General features: G+C 44.3%; 2 protein-coding genes across 2 annotated transcripts in view; both read right to left on the reverse strand.

Annotated features, from left to right (window-relative positions):
- LOC118511674 (mucin-5AC) overlaps positions 1 to 24,522 on the reverse strand; it is a 141,010-nt gene that overhangs the window by 55,770 nt on the left and 60,718 nt on the right. The gene's annotated exons all lie outside the window — the stretch shown is intronic.
- LOC118511673 (hepatitis A virus cellular receptor 1-like) lies at positions 17,846 to 19,236 on the reverse strand. The gene is made up of 3 exons (XM_036055031.1): positions 19,089 to 19,236; positions 18,238 to 19,026; positions 17,846 to 18,177 (listed from the first exon to the last, which is right to left on the reverse strand). Exons 1-3 carry the CDS (start codon positions 19,138 to 19,140, stop codon positions 18,044 to 18,046), a joined length of 975 nt encoding a protein of 324 aa, XP_035910924.1. The 5' UTR covers positions 19,141 to 19,236; the 3' UTR covers positions 17,846 to 18,043.

A 24,522-nucleotide genomic window follows, 5' to 3' on the forward strand; every position in this document is an offset into this window, starting at 1 on the left:
GGCTCATCTACCGATTCGCCAGAGACAACGGTCTCATCCTTTGATTCCGCATCCCTATTATCCTTCCAATCCACATCCGCCACTCCTTTTTTGTTATTCGTTGTGTTGTCCTTGTCTTAAGTGTTAAGTTTTTTTGTTGTTGTAGTGCCACGGGTGATCCGCTGACGAAGCAACAGCATCCGGGGTCAAGGACGTCACTGTCGTAAGAAGAGAGGCAGAATTTTCTGTAACAGTGTCCTTCATCTCTGTCTAGCCTTGATGGAGCGAGTGCGGCCTTGCTGGCGTTGGGTTCGGAGGTGGTCGGCGGGTTCAACCTCGTAATTAGCAGAGACCCTGCTGTTACGGGATGGAACTCGCCGATAGCTTCTGAATTCGGTGCTGGCTTGATCGAGCTCGGGCTATCACTGCTGGGCAGATTGAGGTCCACTGTTCACAGGCAAATGTTTGTGCTGTCACAATTGTTGTTTTCCTTCTGTTTTGTTTCAGTCCAGACCCGTTACACGGAAGGATGGAGTCCCGTGTGTACACATCTTAACCACCAACACACTCTACACAGCAATAGACCCGGACCAACAATAGAACTGGACAAACTCACCACAACCTCCACACATCTACAACCGAGCACGCCCGGGATAAGGCGAAATATCAGGGAGGAAATGCCTTGGTAATTTTTTGTGTCTTTGAATTTTGTACTTCGTCAGCACATGCGGTACTGACCATACGGCGTCAAGCCGTCATAATCGAAAAATAAATAAATAAATAAATACTTAAATTTTAATAAAAATAAAGGTGTTCTGTGGGATGTGTGGGATTATCACTCACAAATTTCTTGATATGTTATTAAACTATCGTCACCCAACAGTAATGTACGATTAATTCTTTTTTGTTTCTTGTTGTTCTTTCATTTGTTTTTGAATTATCCGTTTATCCGAGGGTTTTTCGTGCTGTTTAGGCTATCTACTCCTGTATCCAATTTTCAGATTCCATTTACTTGGAGCCTTCAAACGTTTCATTGTCACTGATATTCAATTCTATATCAAAGAACATTATGGAAGATTATTAGCTGGGATTAACCATTAAAGTGAGCAAACTCTATCAATAATATTTGATTGTATTGTAAGATATTTTGTAACGACTTTGGTGGAGAACTGGAAAAAGTAGTTATTCAATTAAAAAATCATTGAAATTAATTTTCAGACGTCTGTTGGCAGTATTATGGAGCCGCACACGGATCAAAGCTTATAGATCCTTGTCTTACAGCAGGTTCTCTCTTTCTCTCTCTCTCTTCTTCGCCTCTACTTGTTTAAAGTTTTTGTTAAACGCATTAAAATGTTATCTCTCTAATTGCACTCTTTTTTCCTAAATCGCACAAAGTAAAGCCTGCCAACGCCTCCACCTGTTCCTTCCGTCGCACAACTCACCCTCATCTTATGCTGCTACAAAACTGCGTATCGACCCCGTTACATTTTCTCGACGCAGGTGTCCAATGCTTTACGATGTGCTTTTCTTTGTACGCCATCCCATCTGCACTATGCAATTGAATGCAAATCCGCAGAATCACATGCTATGATTTACGACCGACGTGCAGTCGACGGCCAAGTCATGTTCGAGAGGTGTAGCGCATGACAGACGATTAGAGTCCGACCGACCGACCGACGGAATTGGATGGGTGGTGCAATTCTTCACGTGGAGGCGCTGTTTTATGTTTGACGCATACGCAGCAAAAGGGCTACAATTTGTGTGTGTGTGTGTGTGTGTGTGTGTGTGTGTGTGTGTGTGTGTGTGTGTGTGTGTGTGTGTGTGTGTGTGTGTGTGTGTGTTTACCAAAATGGGAAATGATTCACGATGCAAAGCGAATGTTTAAACACAACCTTTGGCGATAATGTAATAGTTCTTTGCGTACGATAGCACCTCCATTAACTATTTCGAATTTTAGCGAGCTGTGTGATTTGTGGTTTGTGGGGAGAGCATAAGTATCGGTGCGCTAAGATTAAAGTATTACGCAGAGCACCAAGCTGTTGCAAAACCGGAGGCAAAAGGATACATATCGAGGTGCTTTGATCGCGGGAAACGATTAACGACACCGGTAGTAAATCTAGCAGAGAATATTAAAAAGCTCTTGACAATATTTTACTTTTACGCTTGTCTAGACGAGCTATCTGTCTAGCGAGGTTTTTGTTCCCGGCAAGCATTACTTAACAAGCCATCATGTGAGCGAGAGTGCGTTTCAAATCGGATAATAATCTTTCCTATACATCTGTTGCACACCTGTACGCGATACACAACACAGCTCCTGATGATCACCGAGCATCGTCAAGGTAGAAGAATAATCTTTAACATAGCATTACCACTAGGCCTACCACAAGGAAATAGCTGCCTTTCCGTACTAGCAATTTTCTTTACGATCACATAAATACTCTCACCGTTCTCCGTTTTTGCTTATCAAACCGATCGCTACTTAATAAGAGTTTGCTCTGAAGCTTTGATCGCGCAAGTACAACACGCAGGACAGTTTTTTTTCTTCGATCGCGTGACGATCGATCGAAACGGTAGTTATAAAGGGATGAGACCGAGGCTGCTCGTGTCGAGCGATCGTGAACGACCGTTCTTTACGAGTGGGTCATAAGGCCACCCCAGAGGCGCCTGTGATCGGTGCAGCGATCAGGATTTTATGCATGCTTGTGGCTGTGTTGTTTTAAATTACCATCTGGATAATTGATTATCCTTCGCGATATGATGATAGCTGTTGACGTGGTTGCTTGTGGAGTCTTTTTTTTTTTGTAGAGACGAAATTGATGTGTTCTGTGCAACCTTGCAGCATAAATCATCCTTTCGAATAATCGAATAAAATGTTGAAAATTGGAAGGTGTTTAAAATAAGTGGTCGCTGATGGCACCTGCAAGACACCGAGCGAGGTGTGTTAATAATTTGTACTCATCAGCAAGCGTATCATCAGCGAGCACCAAAAATCCATTAAATCTTCTTCGCCACCTGTTTGGTAGCCCGGCTCGTCTAGCTTTAATCATATATCATAAAAATGTTGTTCAGCGTACTTCGGAATGTTTTTTCTACAGCATGAATAGTCCATCAGTCGACCACACACTTGCAAGTACGGTGCAGTTTGAGTTTGACTCCCAGTCTGCATCCTTTTAGACGATTTGTACTCCTTTTTCTCAGTTCCAACCCGCAACAGGGCTAGTTTGTTTCGCTCGCAATAGAGTCTTTCACTTCGTTAATGAGACGCAACTGCATAAAAGCATCCAACCGGGGCGGGTGTCAGGTCGAGCAACATACATTTTCGTTTAGAAAGATTAATAGCTCCACTAATCCGTTGCCGTTTCCGCTCGTGAACTGCATCCATGCGCAGTATGCTACGCTGGGAGTGATTTTCCTGCTGCATCATTGCGACGTGGTGAATGTGTGGGGATTGATCGTTCGATGATTTGTTCCCGAGGGAGCGTGGGGCGGTGGGGCCGGGTGCGTAGTGCAAACACGTGCCGAGAACAATGCACTGACACTGCGGTGCGGTGATTGACCTTTGTTGGTGGGATTGGAAATGGTCGATCGGCAAAATGGAATGTTGCATTACGTGACGGAAAGGGGTTTGCTGGGTGGGCAACAGATGGAATGTTTAGGAGTTCAATGGAGTTCATTAAAAGGGAAAGGAGAAGTTTTTTTTTTCTTTTTTTACATTTTTAGAATAAAAATTAGAGCAAACCATTGTTATGTTAGTATTAGTAGGACGACGTTTGTTCTGCTAAATTATTTGAATATGAAGAACAGTTTCTGAAAGCCGTAACGCATTTCAGTGGAAGTTAATGGCAATCATACTCTAGCTAAAGCAACTTGTCAAATCTATTTTGTGCTGTCAAAAAGAGGTAATTTTGTTTCGGAAAACGAAGAATGCGCGGGAAAACTTTAAGACTTTTAGGTTGGCTGCATAGACGCCTCATAGCTATAGTATAAGGATCGTGCTAGTCTACATGATGTAGATCCTATACAAATAGAATAAGAAGTAACAGAAAAGCTTCGCATTACTCAGCAAATAATAATAAATTGATCGCTCAAAGCAGGTGGAAAGTTTAAGGCCTTCAAAAGGGGAAAAATAGAGTGTCAGATCAACACAGGAGCAAAGAAACTTTTAACCAGGATTGTTCACATTCAATATTTTCTTCCAATAGAGAATCAACGAATGAGGATTTTTATATTGGCTTGTGACGAGCGATTCTAACGACATTTTTAAAAATGCTGGCAAATTTTTGAATGCACTGGCCTTGCTTTGTATTTGACTGTCAAGCTGAGTATTTATAATCAAAAGATTACGCTGTGTAGTTGGTGGGTGGGACCTATCTCTCTTCTTCTTATTTCATGGCCTATCGACATCTTAGGCCATGCTTGAAATTTCTGGCTTACTAGACTTATTATTATACCACTTAGTGAGTAGTCAGCCCTTACTATGGGAAAACGGTCCTGATGGGATTTGAAACCCGGACTTGCCGTATTAAGACCAGCGTCGTTGTCGCCTTTACTACCGGGCCTCCAATAGGGAACAATATTCTGACAGTTGATGTATTTGAGTCGAGTATTGTGATGAACTTGTTTGCAAAAATATATTCAGAAACGCTGAACCAGAAAGTCCTAATCCATCCTTCCTATGATTAATGCATTTATCCTTCGGATTACTATCAATTCAGGTCATGGCAGCATAATCTGTTTGTATTGAGCGCTTCTCCAATTACAGTGGCGTCAATAAATGAAGTGATTTAAATAGAATTTGAGTCATTAAACTTTAACACTTAAGAGATGATAATAAAGCAATACGGCCAGGTCGTTCTTTATGAATAAAAAAAAAGAGATGATAATAAGACTTGAAGTATTGATACAAAGCTAGTTTAAATTTCTTCCAACAGTAGTCAAATCCTACTAGGACCTTATTTGTGCAGTAATATCACCTTCGTGAATCGATATTCAAGACCAAATCTTAATGTGTAAAATTATGAAATTAAAGTATTGTATCAAAAACGGGTCCGCAACGAACAAAAGCCTTAAAGGAAATTTCATCATGCATAATCAATGGTGAAAGGATTTTATTTTATTTATTTCAATTGCATCCATCAATTATCTATAGCCTGAATTCATTTTCTGCTTCCCATGCTTCCCACAATCTACTCGATGCTTTATTTTATTTTATTGTGGTTGTCCCTCGATTACGTGCACAAAATAATACACATTTTTATAAGGTTTATTTGTAACAGATTTTCTAAAAAACGATCCTTGCTGTAAATTGTGTCCGTGGGAACCCAGTATTATGCATTGCGCAGCATCACAGGAAAACCACCGAAGGGCGTACAAAATGGTCGCTTCCTGGACTCATCCAAGGACTTTGTCCATTGTGTTTTCACTTTCCTGCGCTCCGCAAAAAAGTGAAAGGAGCCGGGCGCGAAATTGCAAGTGCAAGTGCATCAGGTGGGCGCGCCTGCGAACTACGGGACGGGTTTTTGTCCATTCCGATCGTCCAGGTCGAAGCTTTGGCGGTGAATGCTTGTGCCCTTGTAATTGAGTCAAGCCCTTTTTCCCCAAACTGCATTCATGTTGGCTGTCATCCGTCGCGCGAAAGTGGAGAAAAATAAGTAAACGAAAATTAAGCTTGGTGGCTGTGGAGTTTTTTTTTTTTGTTTTGTTTTGGACAGCAACATCGACAGTTTCGGTTGTTGTACACCGGTGGACAGACAAATGTTGCTAAACACCTTTCACCCAGGGTGGTCAGGACTTTGGTGGTGGTGGTTGGCGCTTTGTGGCGGGAGTTTTTGGCATCGATTTACGTGCTCGTATGCGGGTGCATATGAGTTGTGGGGTGTTGTTAAAAAGCAGGCACCATGTTTAACAAGTCGTTTTGTTTTCTCTGCCTTATCAACCGGCAGCGCGAGAATGCACGGCACGGGTGGTAGAGATATTATTACGAAATCGACTGTGTTTTGGGGCTGATTTCGATCCGCTGTTAAGCGGGTGGGTTGTAATTGTGGTTTCGAATTAAGAGAGAAATGTGGCACCGAAGGTAACGGTTTCGATCATCAGCTCGGTTGCAAAGGGGGGAGGTTTAATTTATTGGTCAGTGTAGACCTTGCACGAAATTGCTACAGAGCCGGTAACGAGCTTAATGGGTCTGCGTACGGTTAATGCAAGGATAAGCTATTTATCAGCTGTTGTGTTGGCCTATTTACATGGTTGTGTTGTCAACCTGTTTTGATAAGCTCTGGATTGAAATGGATTCTATGTGGGTGAAGGATAAATATCCTGATCATTAGCGAACGATTGTTGTGGCTAAGTACAATTGAAGTAAATAAATATAAAAATCGCTGGGTTTCAGTTAGACTTAGGCATGAACTTTCTCCAACATCGCAGCTACACATTCGTCTCGTTATCTAATAGGTAAAATAAATTTTTGGTTAAAAGGTTATAGAAATTTTACATGCTCAAGACATTCTCGGCTTGGCATACTAATGAGAATCGACATGAAATTCGATTTCGAATCACCGAATGGCACGCCGACATGGCATCTCTTATAAGATTTTGCCTATGGGTAAATGCTTTTTGGTACTAATTTGTTATTGAATTAATTCTAATCAAATAACATTTAACTCGAAGTGACCTCAAAAGATAAAAAGAAGGTCTATTTATGCGATCAAAGTGAATCAGAAGGATGTTGGACAGAATTCCGAAAGGAATGAGAATAAATCTATTAAAGGGACTTTTTAGACAATTTCTTAAAAGTTTAATGATTGCCTGTAGTTGTATAGATAAGTTTGTATTGTAACTTTACAACTTTAATGTTCTGAGAAGACTCCTTTGGACCGAGCTTGGAAACTTACTACCAGATAAATTGAATTTAAGTTCAAATATCGTCCAAACGTAAAGCTTTTCTGTGAAAATTATATCAAATGCAGCACAAAGCGGCAGCCCGGTGGTAGATGAGATAGCGACGCCGGTCTTTACACGGCAGGACCGAAACTCAAATCTGGGTCGTTCCCTCCATAGCAAGGACTGCCTATCCAACTATGCGGTAGCAATAAGTCTAGTAAGCCAGAAATGGCAAGCCTGACCTAAGAGTAAGTACATCTCAAAAATATTTTTAAACTTATTTACATAATAAAGATTACAGTAAACTATCTCTTCTTCTTTCCTTGGCACTACAACCTCGAGAGGTCTCGGCCTGCCATTTCTGGCTTTCTGTGACTTAGTTTTACCCGTAGTAAAGTAGTCAGCCTTACGTACGGGGAGGCGGTCTGGATGGGATTTGAACCCCGGCCCTGCCGTGTGAAGACCGGGGCCGCTGTCGCCTCGGCCACCGGACCGCCCCTAACTATGCTTAGACATTTATTGTTTGTACTGGATCATATGGAATATTGATTTTTATCATAAATGAACTATCATTCACAATGATCTTGCCACTTTCTTACTTAAAACGATCAAGCAATAATTTATGTACAAAGCACCTGCTTATGAGAAATCATTCCTACATTCCATGTGCGATATCGATCAACCAGCAGCAAGTGGCTCACTAAACCCGTGTGTAACAAATCGATTTAAACCCACCGATCGGGTCGCACCGTTTAATTCCCCATCCCGACGTTGCTTTGTCCCGTGAGGATAGTTAAGAGTGCAGCGGAAGGTTTTCCTACCGGCCCCGGCGATAGCAATCAGATACGAGGTGGTCTAGGCTAACAAACACTTCAGCTGTACTGGCTAAGCCACCGATTTAAGCCACGGAAAGGGAAAGCCCGTGAGATATAAAGCGTCAGATCCTGTCGGCCTTTCACGATCGTACAAGCGTACTCTAATGTTGGGATCAACAGGCACCGCACTGCCATCATTGGCCGTCATCATTGCGTTGTTGTTAGATGAATGTAGCAGCGCATTGTAATTGCAACAACTCTGTTACAGTTAACAGATCCCATCCAACTGCCGATGCTGCTTGCCCACATAGCGGAAGGATCAAGCATTAACGGGCACCACCACCATCATCGTTGGTGCGCCTACGAAAGATCGTTTAAATTCATTACCATAATCGAAACGTAAAGCTCACGCGAATGTCAAGATCTAATGTTTTTGCGGTTTGGCCGCAGATTGGCGGCGTTTGGGAGTGAGTCTTTTTTGCTGTTGTGGTTATTTCTTCCTTCCCCTTCTCGGCAATTCTTGCCGTACCTTGATCGCAGCGCCACATTCAAATTGCCACTCGCGTTTTATTGCTTTTTCTCGCACGCGCAAGTTCCGCATTGCAGCCAGTTTTCCAACGATCGTTCAGCTCGCTTGGTCAGTCAATCCACTGTCTGGCTGGTGGTCTGTACCGTATTCGCATAGAAAAAAAATCGCCTTCCCACATCCTATGCAGCTAATAGTCACCTTCCGCTCGAAGCACGGGAAGGAGATTGTCTGAATCGTTCGGGCAAAAGGTTGAAAGTATTAGATTCCCTTGAAACCGTACGGCAAGTGACTTATTGTTTCGGGTAAGGTTTTCTTCGCTTTTCTTTTGCCCGGGTGGAATGTCTATTTCCATCGCGTCGACCAAGCCTGCTATTGACTTTGACACTTCCGCTTTGGCGCTTGGTTATGCTATTGGCAACCTCCAAGACTCAGACTCCCGGTGTGGCATAGATCTTTATCGCAAACGTTTCGGAACTGGAGAAATGGCGGTAGCGTTTAATAGTAGCACATTGCGAAATTGATATCCTTGCGCCTGGATGGTGCAAGGCAAAGTTCATTGCTAATGAAAGTGGAAAGCAAATGTTGAGCTCAATCGAGACTGATTATGGAGGGTGGCCAGCAGAGAAAGATTGAATTCCGAAGTAATGGGGCTTCATTAAGGTGCTTTTACTGGGTTAGTAGAGGTGAATTTTAGTTTGCGGATTATTTTTCTTTGAGGTGCTAAAAGAGAGTATGATATTCAATCGATGCCTCATAAGCTGATGTGGATAACTCCTTCTCGAAAAACGGCGTGGAAACGAAAGAAAGCCGAGAGTACTCATCTCATCCCACAAGTGTCTCAAGCGCAATGTCACGAAGATCGAATCAATTAACCGAAATTCGCACTGAAGAGCTGCATTCGAGCTTGGAGTACTTTTTTGTGCTCCGTTGTACATCTTTTTCCTCGTTTCCAGGCACATTTCATTCGCCTCTTGTGAACTTAAATCACCACCAATCGATGGTCATCTTACGATGGTGATCAGGTTGAGCTCAACCGTCCCCGAAAAGCAACAGCAACAAACCTCGATGGCTTAATTAAGCCGACAGCTGTACACCACTTATCGGCATCGATGGAGGATTTATTATATCACAGTTTGGGGACCAAACTGCGTTTAATTACCTGAAAGTAAACAGAAAGAAGACGACAAGCAATTAGTATAATTCGATCATCGATCAGCACAAAGCACAATGCCGCTATCGAAAGGAGAGGGATAGGTATGTGCCATTTAATAAATGAAAATGATCTGGTCTGGTTCCAAAAATTGATGTCAATTTACGGTGTTGCTCTTTAGACGGTGGTGAAAAAAAGCAGTACTGGATTGCACAATGATTAAAGTGATAGTAAGTTTTGTCGAAATTATTCCATAACCAGCAAAGTAATATAACAAATACTGCTTCTTCCACCTGTAGTTGGGCATTACTTTCACTTCTGCTAATCACTGGGATATTTTTCATCAACCGACACGGGTCGATTGCCGTCAACATTCCTCCAGGAGAAAAAAAAACCCCGTTGACTGCTTTTTGAACAACAACAACGCTACCAAATTCATTTAGGTTAATATTCGATAAGGCACAACTTCCTTTCAAAGCATGTTTGTTGTTGTGCTCGTGTTTTCTACGCCTGCCTCTCGGTGCGGCAGGTGGAAATGATTAATGATTTGGTCGAAAAACATCTGTTTTCACGGTGGGCAGCACGTGTGTGCCGGGAACGTGCTTCATTTCCCTGCTCGTCTGTGACGAGGCGACCTATTGAACCTGGATACAGATACAGATTCCTGTCTGGCTCGTTACAGGTTGCTCATTTGTCATACGCTCCCACCCGGTAACAATAGGTTAAGACGGTCGATATTTCTGACAGTGGATAATCAAAATACAGATCCATCTTCGGCACGGACGCCTGTAAACTATTGTGAGCTTATTTGATTAGAGAGTTCATTTCTTCTATTGAAAACAAAAGCGTGGAAGCAATTTCTTCAACACAAATTTAATTTAAAATTAGTTAATTTTTTCGCTTTTAATGAAGAATTGTTGCTTATTTTCACAACGTCGTTATGAAATAAAAACCACAAAAATATTAGATCAATCGAGCTCCGTAAAATATTGTGCAATAAATGAAAGATTTCAACGCTTCGGTAAGCGAGGAACCCCTCGATCGCACTGCACCCCATCATGGATGCTGATCAATCAATGTTAAAGTCTGACGTTGAACCGATTTTCAACGCAACGCAAACACCGATCTACTCAGCAGCATCTAATCCACTTTAATCCCATTGAAGCGTACAGATTCCGAAAGCAGTTTACGACCGCTCGCAAAGCTGGTTATACCATTTCACCCATATGTTTTGCCCTCGTTTGGAACAGCAACGAAGCTAGCTGGCAGACATTAATTAAGCATGCAACCCAAGAGAGAAAACAAGCCACCACAAGGGTCCCTAAATGTGGGTTACGTGTGGGAGGATGAGTTGCAACGGTGGTAAAGTAATGAAAGTGTCACCAGGCGAACGCGATTTTGCGATTTTCCCTTTCCATCGAGAACCGGTGCGATCGTTTTTCACCATCTAGATCTCGATCGCTATCATCAACAACCAGCGAGATGCGGGATCTCTAGGGTAGTGATTCCATGGCTCTCTCACGTCGGCCAGTTATCCTCTCAAGGATCTCCAGTTTGGACAGTGCTCGGCCCGGGATAAACGCACCACCAAGTGAAATGCTCCAGTTTCGTTGTTCGAGCGGGTTTTCTGTGCCCACACTCTACACTTGAAATTCATTGATACTTGCTTCACCCTGCCGCGCATTGGCCCGGTGACCACGTACAGAAAAATTGGGTTCAGCATAAGCATTACATTATGCAATCGCCATGCGGCTACACGCAGCACCTATGGAGAGAGAGAGAGACAAAGAGAAAACGAAACGGCACCACGCATCTACGCTTCGGCAGGCGATAAATTATGAACGGAAAACGCCACGGTGACATACACACTCCCTTTCTACCGGGCGTGTGATGTTGGCCAGTGGGTAAGTGTGCTGGAGGCCATCGGCGTACTTGGGCCCAAAAAATCGCGCGGCGGACACATACCGGCGGACGGAAAAATAGAGCTAGGCTCCTAGGTCCACCCGGGCAAAACCAGTCTTGCCCGGCTGGCCGATCGATCGAAACAGGTCTTACGGAGCCTCGGAACATGCATGCCAAGAAGAGACCAGTGCGGCTAAGAAGCGTAACAAATTCACGTTTCTTTCTCTCGAGGGTAAAGCGTCATTGGTACCACCGCTGCTCCCTGTCGCTTGGACGTTGGTGGTGACGTTTTTTTTTTCCTTTCCACATCCATACGGCCATGCAGTCGGAAGCTGTAGCTGGGGGAAAAAGCTAGCACAGGTAATCGGTTGTCATCTAGCACTGTTTTATGCTGGGACTTTGGTGGTGGAGACAACCGCGCAATACGGGGACGATGGTGGTGACGAAAAATTACGATAAATTGCAAACGGTACGAAGCTGGTGAAAGATAAAGATGCCGTCGAACGGGGTTGTCGTCGCAGGCGGATAGCGCAAATGGCATGCACCGAAGTATAATTGACCCATATTTTAGTATGGCTGAGGTTACAAGATTGGTACAGATTTGTTTAACACGTATAGGAGAGCGAAGGTAACGTTGGATGTTGTTTGCGACGGAGAAAAAAAACTGAGCTTCAATTTAATTATCACCGTTGAAGTAAATTACCGAAGTTATGTTAAAACCGATCGAATAAAATCAAATGTGTATTTGGTACCTCAAGTAACAAGATAACTCTTTAAATAACTTAGTTGGGTGGCATTATTAAAACCTCGAGAGTTTTGTTATTTATAAATTATTCTAGTAAGCACAAAAGCACAAAAAGCAATTAAAAACTTTTTCGGGCAAATCGAAACATAATGACTGCGCTCGCGCCTAATATGTAGGCAATCCGTATGCCATTCCTGAAGGCGGTCACGATTGGATGAATTATAGGAATAAACTATCGGGTGTAAATATAGGAAAAAGGAATATTAATATAGATCACTTTCAAAAGAGCAGTCAAACGTGAGTACTATACGTTTCCTACAACACCTGTTGAGAAATTATTCTTAGATTTCTCCGCGATTCTACAGATTTGTTATATTGAAAGAGTTGTACAGTTTTGCTTCGGATCGTCATCAATGTGCTTCATTTTTCTTCCCTAATTTTTATTCAACTTGCTTCCTGTTGGTATTCCTTTTGGTAATTTCTAACAAAACAGTTGGAAATTCTTTACTCTTATTCAAAATAAAGTGTGATTTGAAAAACAACCTTCCAAACCTACCAGATAAAGTAGATCGTAGATAGGCTGGTATATGTTAAATAGATGATCAAACTTTGTAATGAGTTCAAGTAACTAACTCATTACACTTTCGAAAATGTTTTAGACTGATCAAGCAATAGGTTGATTCGATTAACACTAAACATATGATGGATTTTATACCTTTTTATTTTTGGTATGATTTTTTCTCAATGACTTTGAGAAAAAATTGTAATACATGTGTTAGATATTGATCTCAGTCTTGCGATAGTCTTGAGCAAGATCAAGGAAATGTTGGCAACCACATACATTCATTCAGGATTGATCTTAGATTTATCTTTGAGGATTTTTAACTCTTGAAGACCATTGTTTGTATGCAAAAAAATTCACTACTGTTCTAGAAAATCCCTTAGATAGATAGGGGAGTCCTATCTGGTGCGGGTTACTCTCTGAGGAAGACCCTTTCGCAGTATGATATAGAACCTTGATTGTTAATGCATTTGAAAAACCTCAAACCACTCTATTCTCTGTGTTGATCGTAATAAGTATAATCCGAAGCTACTGTAGGAATTCATAAAACAATCTTTAAATATTAAGAAAGCATCCTAGCTTTTCCTTGAGTCTTATATGCAATAAGGACGTCCGGGAAGTTTTTCGTTCACTGGTTTATCAACAACTAAACCGAAATCAGAGTAAATATTTGTATGCAGAACTTCTATCAAGTAATTTAAGAAAACAAAATTATTTTAAAATTTTCATAAACCAAACATAACCGTCCGCATGCACGACTATCACGTTTGATTCGCAGATAAAGACGCCTTGTTTTTGCTATCATATTACACATTCCAACTCATATCGCTTCCTATTATTCAGATATCCAACTCTTATCGTACGTAAAAGATATCGCAGCTGATTCCGTCTTAATCGATCGCGAGACGCGAGCAAAACGATCAACACATTTAAAACCCATCAAGCGATCCGATCATCCTCGCTCACCACAGCCCACCAGCGCCTGTATGTAAATTATCCGGATGCCTGTATTCATCTGTTTCAATTATCATCATCAGCAGCCTGACTCGTGGTCCACAGTTCACCTACCCCATACGACCCCAACGAATCGTGTCGTGTTCGCTTCTTCCAAATGATTCACAAACAAAACCAACAAGAAAAGCTCAAAAGGTGTCGACAATTCGATTAAGCAAAGAAAGAAAAAAAAACTGCTTCGTCGAGGGCTCGTCTTCACTCGGTGGTGAATCACACCCCGACCGTTCCTCGAAGACGATCCACCCAGCTCGGTGCCATTTTTTATATCTTATTTTATTTCTACGCTACCATACGTTTGGTGGATGTGTGGATGAGGATGGTCGAGCGATGGCCAAAAACAGACCATCCCGCTGCTCGCCGGCACGGCCACTTTTATGGGTGGCGTTTGCGCATGTTCACGGTTGCACATGTCTTTTTCTTTTCTTCTTTCGGGGAGGTTTTGGGCAGTGGTTGAAGATGGGTGCGCGGAACCGGCACGCGAACGTCTTTCGGGCGTGCTTTATCTTGCCCGCCACACGCGCTGAAGATGGCTCAGCGTGTGAATCTTTCGGCTCGCTTGTTTCTTTTTTTTTATTCTCTCTTTTTTTCAACGACATCGTGTATGTTTGCGGGTGTCTTCTTTGTGCTGTTGACAATCTTGTTTCGGGAGGCTGTATTTATTTACTCTTTCTTTCGGCGGTCACCAAAGCCACCGCCAGCTTCTCCTTTGTTCGATCGGATTATGTTGAATAATTCATTATCTTGTTTGGGGGGGTGCTTGTTTGACCGCTTATTAAGCGATTAGGCAGCAAGGGAAGGGTGAAGAAATTGGATTAATATGGCACATTGGGCGTCGAGTGGCTGGCGCGAAGATAAGTTTATGAGGTGTGAAATTTTGGAGAAATTTTAAAGAAGCGTTGTTGACAATTTGAAATTAAGCAATTACTTTCTCCTAGGTCTTAGGATTGCTGGTAGCATTTTACGACAATCCGGTGAGTTATTGCGAGTCAAAGATGAATTTGCCGGCTGAGCTTTTCGCTTCATAAATTAAAAAATTCAACAAAATGCTACCAGCAAAGGCCAGACTGCACACGGCTTTGTGCCTTGCACTATAACCGGTCCCTTAGTTCCCGGTGACCTGCACTTAACAGTCGGGCTTTCTAAGACCACCCGACAAATTGCTCACAGCTCTTGACAAACGGCCACATTAGCGCCATCATAAAAAGCACATACATCCCTCTCACTTACTCGCCCTCTTGTGTGCTTCTTGCATCCCCCGAGTTGCATGCATATATAATAATGTACGGTCTCGAAGGCACATTCACCTCCAGCTGACACATATTTCGAATGCGTCACGATCACGGAGACCCCCAAAGCATTGCGCGTACAAAAAACCAGACCGAAAGAATTAAGACGAAATAAAGATACTAATAATGCTTGCTTGCTGCTCCGAATGGACACTGGCCGGTGATTCAAGAGCGCCCGAAACCGAAACAAAAACCCGGGACTCCCAGTGCCGGGCGCAGGACAATCAACGATACCTGCTCCGTGAAGTTGCGGTCGCTCGTGCGCCTGAAAGGGGGTCTCTTTATGCCGGGGAAATATATGAACACCGCTGGTGGTAATTTCTTTTCTCCCATTACATAACTCCCACATGGGTGCAACGGATGGGGGGGGGGGGGGGGAGAAGGGGGCGAAGGAGGGAGGCAAAAAGTCGTCCAATTTTGCGACCTACGAGCGGTACGCTGCGAGAGATAGATATGTGTATTTATTTTTCGCAAACCCACTTCTGCCCAGGGACTGCTAGGGACTGCCAGGGCTAAATGACCTCCCGCAATGTATTTCTTTCATTCTCCACCCCCCTTTGCTGTTCCCAGGCCAGGCGCAGGTAAACTGGTGCAAAGGGTGTCTAGCCTTAGTGCACGGCCGGTCGCGTTCATCGGTCTAGCTTTAAGAAAGTTTGCTCCCTTTTTCTCGACCACGGCTCACTCACTAGAGAGGAAAAAACAATGGCATTCTTTGAAAGTGAGTTAATTTTTAGCGATCACTTTTGCTTTCGCGTTTCTTCCCTTTCGGGTTGGTGAATTTGGTGTTTTTTTTTTTGCTCGGTGTTTTCTAAGACAGTGGGTTCGTTTGAGATCGCTGACAGGCGGGTTGTCTGGATCGTGCTCCTTGATGCGGGAGAGGTTCAGGTTGAATGTTCGTCCTGTTCAATGGGCTTTTTTCTATTCAATGGGTAACTATTGGAAAGGGTTGTCGTTTGAATACTTGAGCCGCAAAGTTAAGGTGACGGTCTAATTTGTTTCTGCTTCAGTTATGTTCGATGATATCTACGGTTTGAGGGTCGATTTTAAGATTATTTTGATTTTAATCTTAATTGAGTTTAAGAGAACAGAACCATTCATAAAATTGCTTTCAAATATTTGTTTTTAGATTATGTGGAATCTACAGGAAGTGAATCAAATAATCAGATGGGAAGGTTCTGAGTGCCTCAAGAATTCCAGATATCATCAAATTTACACCATAATATTTCCGAGAAACTCTACATTTTACTGAAGAATTTGATAATAATATTGCTATCTGCTCTCGGCCGGCAGGACTAGAAGGGGCTTTTGTCTGTTGGCTGTTGGATAAAGTCCTCCAATAAAGGCTACAGAATGATTTGTTCGTGGAGTTTGCTTGATACTGTTGAGGCCTGCTAATCGTCTATTCGATCATGTACGTTATCAGAGTAATATTTATTACGTGGACGGCATATTCTCAGACACGTTCCTCTGTTTCTTATGAAGTCTTTCACCTTGCTTCTTGCGTGAGATGAGAAGTAATAATAAAACTCAACTAAGCAGGTCTTTAAGATTGGTTTCATTATTCCAAACAATTGCTAAGGGATGAAACTCACGGATCGAGTAAATATTGAGATGAACCTCTCGAGTTTTTGAATATTGATAAGTTGGCAATGAATATTTGTAACATTGGATAAAATACAAGTCCACCAAACTTTACTACAACTAACGAAAACCCCAAAAAAAGTCAATGCGAATTGCTTCCACATTTCAAACCGTCCATCTGTTCTCCTTAGAAACGTAACTTCTACACTTTCCCACCAACAAAAACGCACGAAATACGACAGAAAGTGAAAGCACCACCGAAACCAAGGGGACATTCCATGCGCAAACGTTTCCCGTGCACCCTAATGCACCCTAATTCCACCGTGCGCACGTTGAGATTGCGGAGCGTGATTCTAGCGTGCAGAACACTTTCCTTCTGCTGTTGGCCCACTGTGCTGGGGCAGGCTGGTGCGGCTTGTGCGGTGCACAACTGCAATTTATTGTTATGCAAATCGTACGCGAGCACATTCGCACCTCCTTTCTCTCTCTCTCTCTCTCTATATTGGTTCCCATTTTCCACGTCCAGTGCACGTCGATCGCAATCGGTATGTGCCCAGAGTCGGCCGGAGATGCCGCGAGCTGGTTCGTGGTCGTGGTTCGCGACCGTGTCATAAAGCATCACACATGACCATAAATAAGGTCCGAACCCGGCACCGCGTGCATGGCCGTACGAAGCCGGAGACAGGAGAAAGAAAAAAGGCGAGCAATGGACCGACCGGCGGGAACCGAACCGGCACGACATCAAATTAATCAGATCGTTTATTACGTAATGTGCGGTGGATGGGGACCGGTGGTGGGAGCGACGTGTGGGAGGCAAACCGAGAGCAACCGAGGGAAGGGTTGAAATTACGGGATGCATTAGGGAAGCTGACTGGTTTCCTTCGGGGCAAGTGCACCGTCGCGGTGGACACCGAAATAGAAGGAGAATACGGAAAACAGCCCCTGCTTGCTGTCGAGCGGCCCAAATCGAGAGGTGCTGCAGGCGTTACAAATATGGCGTTGGGAATAAATCTCAGCGTCATCGACGTGGTTGTCGATGCATGTTCAGTGGGCTGTTGGTGAACACTGTTTGTGGTCTTCTTCGGGAGTGAATGAGAAAATTGGAGCTAAGGCACCTACACAACAACGGACAATGATGTGCGTGAGGTAGGTTCGGGATGGCAATTCTAAGCAATTGAACTTTACCCACATGGAAAGAGATCGCCTGAAGGACATCACACAACCTTACCAGCCATTGCTGTCTATTTTAAGATTATCTATTATGTGCATCAAATTAAACGAGCCTCAATGTCGCAACAATGTTTTGGTTTCCATTGGAGTCCGTTATCGAAGGTGCCAAGAGCGCACCCTCCGCAGTCTGACTCACCCAACATACACACACACACACACACACACACGCAACGTTTGAGTGCTTATCATAGAGTTTGCTTTATTTCGATATACTTCCGCCTGAGATGGGGAAGCTTCTAGCAGCTACTGGTGTCACTATCTTCGATGATTGATGATCTACGCTCCTCTACGAACCGAAGAGCTCCATAACAGTACAATAATAGGAGAGATACACGGGCAACAATAGGTCGCTTTGACACTACCCCCCCGTCCTATCGGTTGCACAGCTGCCACGAGCAGAGCGAACACTGTTCGTACGTCTGGCCACCGTTGAGCTGTGTGCAGGTGTCGGTTAGCGATTGCTGTCGCTTCGTACAACCGCGACTGATCACGCGTCGGTTGCTCACTGTAAGAGAGAAGATCGCGATGAGTTTGCTGAACTAAGAAAAGCCGACGGTGAGCTCACCAAATCGTTCGGTCGTGTAGCACACATAGATCGGAAGTGGCAGTTGGCGCGGTGAGCGAATGTCCTCTTCAAACTCATCCATCAGCGCATTCTTGGTGGCACGTGCTGCCATCGTAAAGATGGAGGTGGAGCGTGCCCCAAAGCAAGGACAGCAGCCGGCCGGACAGGACGGTGTGGTCGTGGTGGATGTTGTAGGCGTTGGCGGTGCCAGCGTCGTGGTGGCCAGAGGTGTGGAGGTGGTAAGGGGTGGTGTGGTGGGCAGGGTAGGAGCACACGTCGGACAGGTGGTATCTGGGGTGGAAGTTTCGACCGGTGTGGATGTGGTTGGAATGGGAGAGGTGGGAAGTGTTGGAGCACAGGTTGGACACGTGGTCTCCGGTGTGGCTGTCGTTGGGATGGGTGTTGAGGTGGTCGGGATGGGAGAGGTGGGAAGTGTGGGAGCACAGGTTGGACACGTGGTCTCCGGTGTGGCTGTCGTTGGGATGGGTGTTGAGGTGGTCGGGATGGGAGAGGTGGGCAGGGTTGGAGCACACGTGGGGCACGTTGTGTCCGGTGTTGAAGTTGTTGGGATGGGAGTGGTGGGAATCGTAGGTTCACAGGTTGGACAGGTAGTGTCGGGTGTGGAAGTTGTCCATTCGGGCGTCGTGGGAAGCGTCGGTTCCGGAGCACAGGTCGGACAGGTTGTATCCGTTGGTGTTGTGGTTGTGAAGTCAATGTCTCCGCAGACGACTGGGATTTCTTGCTGGAACTCACAATCATCGCACTGATAGCAAACCAACTGGGGGTGGACTAAAATGAAGAACCAAAGAGTTCTATAGCTGCTCGAAAGATCCTGAGGATGGAGGGATTACCTGTCCCGAGACATAGCACTACTAGAAGCCCTAACGTAACGATTCTAGCCATATTGATTCAGAATATGCAAAGCTCCACGAACCACTTTAACTCTCAACTGATAACTTCACACTGATGCGCTTCTCCGCTGATGCGACTTAGTTTATAGTATTGTCTTGTCTTATCACTCCTTAGATAATACTGAACCGGCAGACATTCATCGGAGGACGATTTCTTCATCGTATGTAAATTATCGATACGGGCGGTCGTCGTTGAAGAGCATCCAATCGATTCGGTGGAATCTGTTAATGGACCGGTGATTCCTCGTTGACTATCAGCGGCAATTGCGCCAATTCGTGTCAATCATGTGACGGTGAGCTGGCGGGGATTTTTGAAGCCTATGAACGCAGATTTCGGCAAGCTGATAGTCTAATGAGCTTGACGGACAGGAGAGTTCCGGTCTGTTGCAATTGCCCGGTGCTCGATGAGCATCGCAAAATGTATCGCGGAATGACATTAATTTAATGGTACTTAAACATTTCCTCCGATGCCAACCGAGGTCCCATTCAATTAGCCGATCATCTTCCCTAGTGACTTGCCAATGTCCGTCCTCCGAGCTGTTGGGCGAAACTTGGCGAAAATATCGATCACTTTCACCTCGCATCGCCTCTTTCGCCAGGCACACGGTGACCAATTATAAAACAGTTCGCTCTTCACAATGTCTGACAAGCCCGCTGATCTTTCGCCTGTCGGATCGACCGCGACGACAGACTGCTGCTGCTGCTGCTGCTGTCACGGAGCTACGGAGTGCGGCGGATTACCGCCATACCGGCATCCCGGCGCGGTCATGGAGCAAAATTCAATTATCGTTCATTTCTAAAGTACCACGTGATAAATTACCGTTTCCTGACATCGGTTCGCTGATGTTGTCGGGAATGTCGGAACGACTGCCGTTCCATTCGAAACAGATTTCATTGCCCGCCAGAGAAGGGTCTCCTTAGCCAAGTTATTCTTCTGCGCCCATGACAACTGATTACAATTGCCTGCAAGTCCATTACCCGACGCCCGGCAATCGGCGACAGTTCGCTCCAGTTCCAGCACACAAGCCGCTTACGTTGCCGCTCTAATGCGATCATAATGTTCCGGCCAACTCTGAGATACGAGATGCAGGAGACAAAGCGACGACAGGAAGTTAATGCACCGTAGGGCTACCGCGCGATCTGAAACCGTCGCACTCAGCTGTGTCCTACGGGCCCATTCAAGTAAGGGGTGCTCTGATGTTGGATAAACTTCTCTAGCCAGTCATACAGAACGGGCTCTCATCTCTAGCGGCGGATCTCGATTTTCCCGGAACAAAAGGGAAAGTTCCAGCCACCTGGCCGCCGAGCGGGGTTGCGGAAGCAAATTTTCCTACTTCGCGCAAAAGAGGAAAAAACAGAGGGTGGATCTTGTTGGTGATTTGTTGTAGTTCACTTTTGTTTCGCGTGAAGATGCCGATCGACCGAAAAAGAAAGTGTAGCAGACAGCAGCTGGGCGCCCGCCACTATAACTGGCCCTTTTTATGAGCCTTTTTTTGCAATAAGCCATTTAGCAAACACAGACCCCAGCTTACGCTGAAGATGATCTCGACAAGGTGCGGAGTTGGTGCGGTGAAAATGCTACGGCTGTGGAAAAAGGCGGTGGAAAATGTGGGGAGCTATTTAGCGTGAAGAATCCCCGCACACGGTGAAGATCTACTAACGAGCTTTGGTGGCGCGTTTTTGGCCTTCTCGCTTTCGACACTTTCCATTAGCTTTTCCTTCGGACTACGATGCTTTTCCAACCGGAATGCACCGAAAGCCGCTCGAGCAAAGAACGACCCCACAGAGAGGCAGTGAGATCGCCGAGCGAAAATGGAAAACGAATCTTGGTGAGCGCGAATACATTCCACCGGCGGGCCGAGAAGATCGAGGGCAGCGCGAACGTGACCTTCCATCGGTCATCGGTGCGGTGAGGCAGGGGCACGGTAAGGATGCTCGAGTGCCAAAACGAATTACCAAATTGAAGTGGAAATCGATTATTCCACCAATCGAAGCGGGGGCTGGCAGGTTAAATGAGCCGGCCGGAGTGGAGTTGGGGCTCTTCTTGCGCCCGGTCGTCACGCAACTGAAGATTACCGAATGGCTAATGGGTTTCAGTACAGCCAACAGCCAACAAACGATGCTGAATGCGATCGATTGCGTATTGCTGTCGGTTTACCGGCGGAGGGTGCCATTTTGTCACCGTCGTGGTGGCATCGACTGCACGCTGCATTAAAATTTGATTTCTCGTCTGCATTGTTCTTCGTGTGGAAGGTTTTTTTTGTTTTGTTGGTTTGTTGTTACTGTGGTGGGAAGGCACAGAACACTTCCGGTGCACGGAGTTGTACTTCCTGTGGCGCAATCGTTTCACTTTGGGAGGATCGCGTGGAATCGTGTGCGGAGGGCACACCCGGGGTGACAATGGAATTCGAAACCAATTGTATTTCACTTTCATCTTAGATAATCGAAATAGACAGTGATCTTGATGCGGTGCTTCTTTGCGCTTTTCTTTGCTCTGTGTGACCTGAGAATGTCACTTGGCTGTGATGTTGTTGGGAAGGAATTTTGAAAATTTACTTGTCAAAAAGTAATTTAAAAATTTACTAAAAAAAATAGGAAAGAAGCTCTTACAGTTAAGAAAAGGTTTCTAGCTTACAATTGCAAATGTAAATTTAAAAAACAAGGAGTCTGGTAAAACATGGTCTATAATATTAAGTAAAATGAGCAATCTCACAATAGTAGGATAACGTCCAAACTTTCTTCTTCTTCCTTGGCACTATAACCTTGAAAGGGGGCTTTCTGCGACTTGATTTTATCCGATGTAAAGTAGTCAGCCCCACGTACGGGGAGGTAGTCGAGATGGGATTTGAGCGCCAGTCCTGCCGTGTGAAGACCGGCGCCGTTATCGCCTCGGCCACCGGACCGCCTCAAACCTTATCTAGTCTAAACCTTTATGTTATTATCCGCCTATGACGTATATTTCAGAGTTTGTGATATTTACGAAAATAGTACTATTTATCTTCAAATATATTGAGACATTACGATAGAGCCCAGAGCTGCAGGGAAAATGTCCTCTTAATGTTGACAGAAGCCAGAAAATAGTAATTTATTCCAAATTTTTTGGAAAAGCATTATCTATTTACGATCTGATACAACATTTTTTATTATATTTAGATACGGTTCTCCCGTGTGAAGACCAGCGTGACTATAGCCTACTTCAAGTCCAATCAAATTTAATTTTATTTCACTTTTTTATTCTAATGATACACTTATCAAGAAATTGTTCATGTTACCGGATTGAAATAAGTGGAATGATATTTTAAATTTTTGTCCTTCAAATTGGTTTATTTATCTCAAGAAAAACAGATAGGAGGAACTTTCAGGCAATCAAGGGAAAAATTCAAAACATGCCATGCTTTAACTAAACTCGCGAAGCAAAAAACCTTCAAACGAAAGTTCCTTGTCTTGTGATACTCCCTAAGGAAAAGTTCATTTTCCCTTTTTCCCTGCTTATACTTCCACCGCGAGATGTGCGATTCCTAACTATACTTCCTTAACACAGGTGCCGATAGTCTTTATCTTCCCATTGCTGAGCGATCGCGTGTTGACGTGCACTTCACGTGATCATCCATCCAGAGAAAACCCCTTTTTAATCCCCTCATGCAATACTAGCGCACAGGAATCAGTGTACAGGAATTATTTTCGCATAAAATTTTCATCGTACCACTCTGCGTTTTGACAGCCGACGACAGTGTACGACGATCAATTTTCTATTAAAACCCTTCACGTTCGCTTATCGTTCGAGCGGGCGTTTTGATGGCTTCAGCATCGCTTGGTGTTTTGCTCTCCTGTTGCACCAGGCAGTTGATTGCGCAATGCACATGTTAGCTGTTCTTTTACGAATCCTTCCTGCTTCGAGTTTCTTCACCAAGCGAGACTTTCTCATGTCACGAAACTGGTGGTGCATTCCAGGCGAATGCGAGTAATTTAGGAACTATATTTTTAGGTCACTCTTTCCCAACCATGTGGATTGGGTTTGATCGATGACAGATGTGGAGTGAAACGTTCCAAATGTCTTTCTATGGTATTTCATGTTACCAGCAGAAGGGCTTGGAAGATCATTAAACACTAGTTTGCCCTTTGTTTAGTTGGTTCGTTGGCAATCGGAAACCGCCCTGCTAGAGACGCGTGTCAATGATTAGTTAGATCATCCATTCGGGTAAACAAGAAACGAAAGATTTAAACCGACCGACTAGACAGGCAACAAGTCCACAGCGCACATCACCCAGCTATACGGGTGGTTGTTGTGAGTTTCGCGTCAAAAGCATAAAATCCCCGGAGCAAGCTGGAATTAATTGGAGTTGCAAAATCGGAGGTGACGCGGGAGACAAATTTGACTGGCACTGTCTGGAGCAATTTCCGGTGCGTGATAGACAAACATGCCCGCCAAGGCCGGGGTGAGTGGGATTTATGGCCTGTCGATCGCTTTCGTTCGCGGTTGGGCGAAGCCGACGGAAAGGTTAGCATGTTGGGGGCTGAATTCCAAGGAGGATTTTCTTTGATTTTTAAATAACGTACAAAATCTGTGTATTATTCAATGCGAGTTAATTTAACAAAAAAAATCAGTTAAACTTCCCACAAGATTCCATTAGCGCTTCACCACGCAAAAAAACCCCAGAAGCAATATCACATCGTAACACCGGTGGCAAAAATCGCTTAAACTGCTGCTATGCTCAGAAGATGTTCGACATCGGTGGTAAAACGTGTTGACGATATCAAACTGCCTATTTTTTGCTGGTTGATTTAATGGCCACTGCGCAGTCCGCGTTTTTATTGCTCGCTCACTGATCGCGGCTACATTTGCAAATGACCAGCTGGTGATCATCATGTTTATTTAGGATGTTTTATAGTCTGCTTAGCACATTACGAAGTAGATTTTAATGTGCCGTATTTTTTGTGTCTAGTTTTTTGCTATCATTTTGTTAAAAAAGGAAATAATACATTTAATTTATGCAAGTTTTGTTTTGCATTTAATGTTGAAGAAGGCTTGTAGGATGTTAAGAGAAGTGTATTCTATATTTAAAATCACTTTCATGCCTCTGGTTTTTGATCAAATAAATTCAACAAGACTTAACGAACGTGATAAAAAGCCCCATTTGCCCCAGATAAAACTGGTAGTACCTGGCCGCAAGGCCACTACTGCATGGGCTCATATGCTCAAAGCACCCGGCGAGCAACACCTACAAGCTTTCACATTCCTCGCGCACCGTGGTTGAGAATGGCCCGGTGCCAAGTGCGCCCGGCTGGTCCGATTTATTATTTCTCCTGCACATTTTTACCCTCTTTTTTTCGCAATCCCACCAACATTCCCGTCAATTCTCGCCGACCGCACCTT

Source organism: Anopheles stephensi, chromosome 3 (assembly GCF_013141755.1).
Source record: "Anopheles stephensi strain Indian chromosome 3, UCI_ANSTEP_V1.0, whole genome shotgun sequence".
NCBI lineage: Eukaryota > Metazoa > Arthropoda > Insecta > Diptera > Culicidae > Anopheles > Anopheles stephensi.

Excerpts from the sequence above, each read along its gene's own strand:
- LOC118511673 (XM_036055031.1), bottom strand. The coding sequence starts at position 19,140 with ATGGCTAGAATCGTTACGTTAGGGCTTCTAGTAGTGCTATGTCTCGGG. Across the intron at positions 19,027-19,088 it reads AGTGCTATGTCTCGGGACAG|TCCACCCCCAGTTGGTTTGC; the intron begins GTAATCCCTCCA and ends TCTTCATTTTAG. Across the intron at positions 18,178-18,237 it reads CTACACGACCGAACGATTTG|TGAGCAACCGACGCGTGATC; the intron begins GTGAGCTCACCG and ends TCTCTCTTACAG.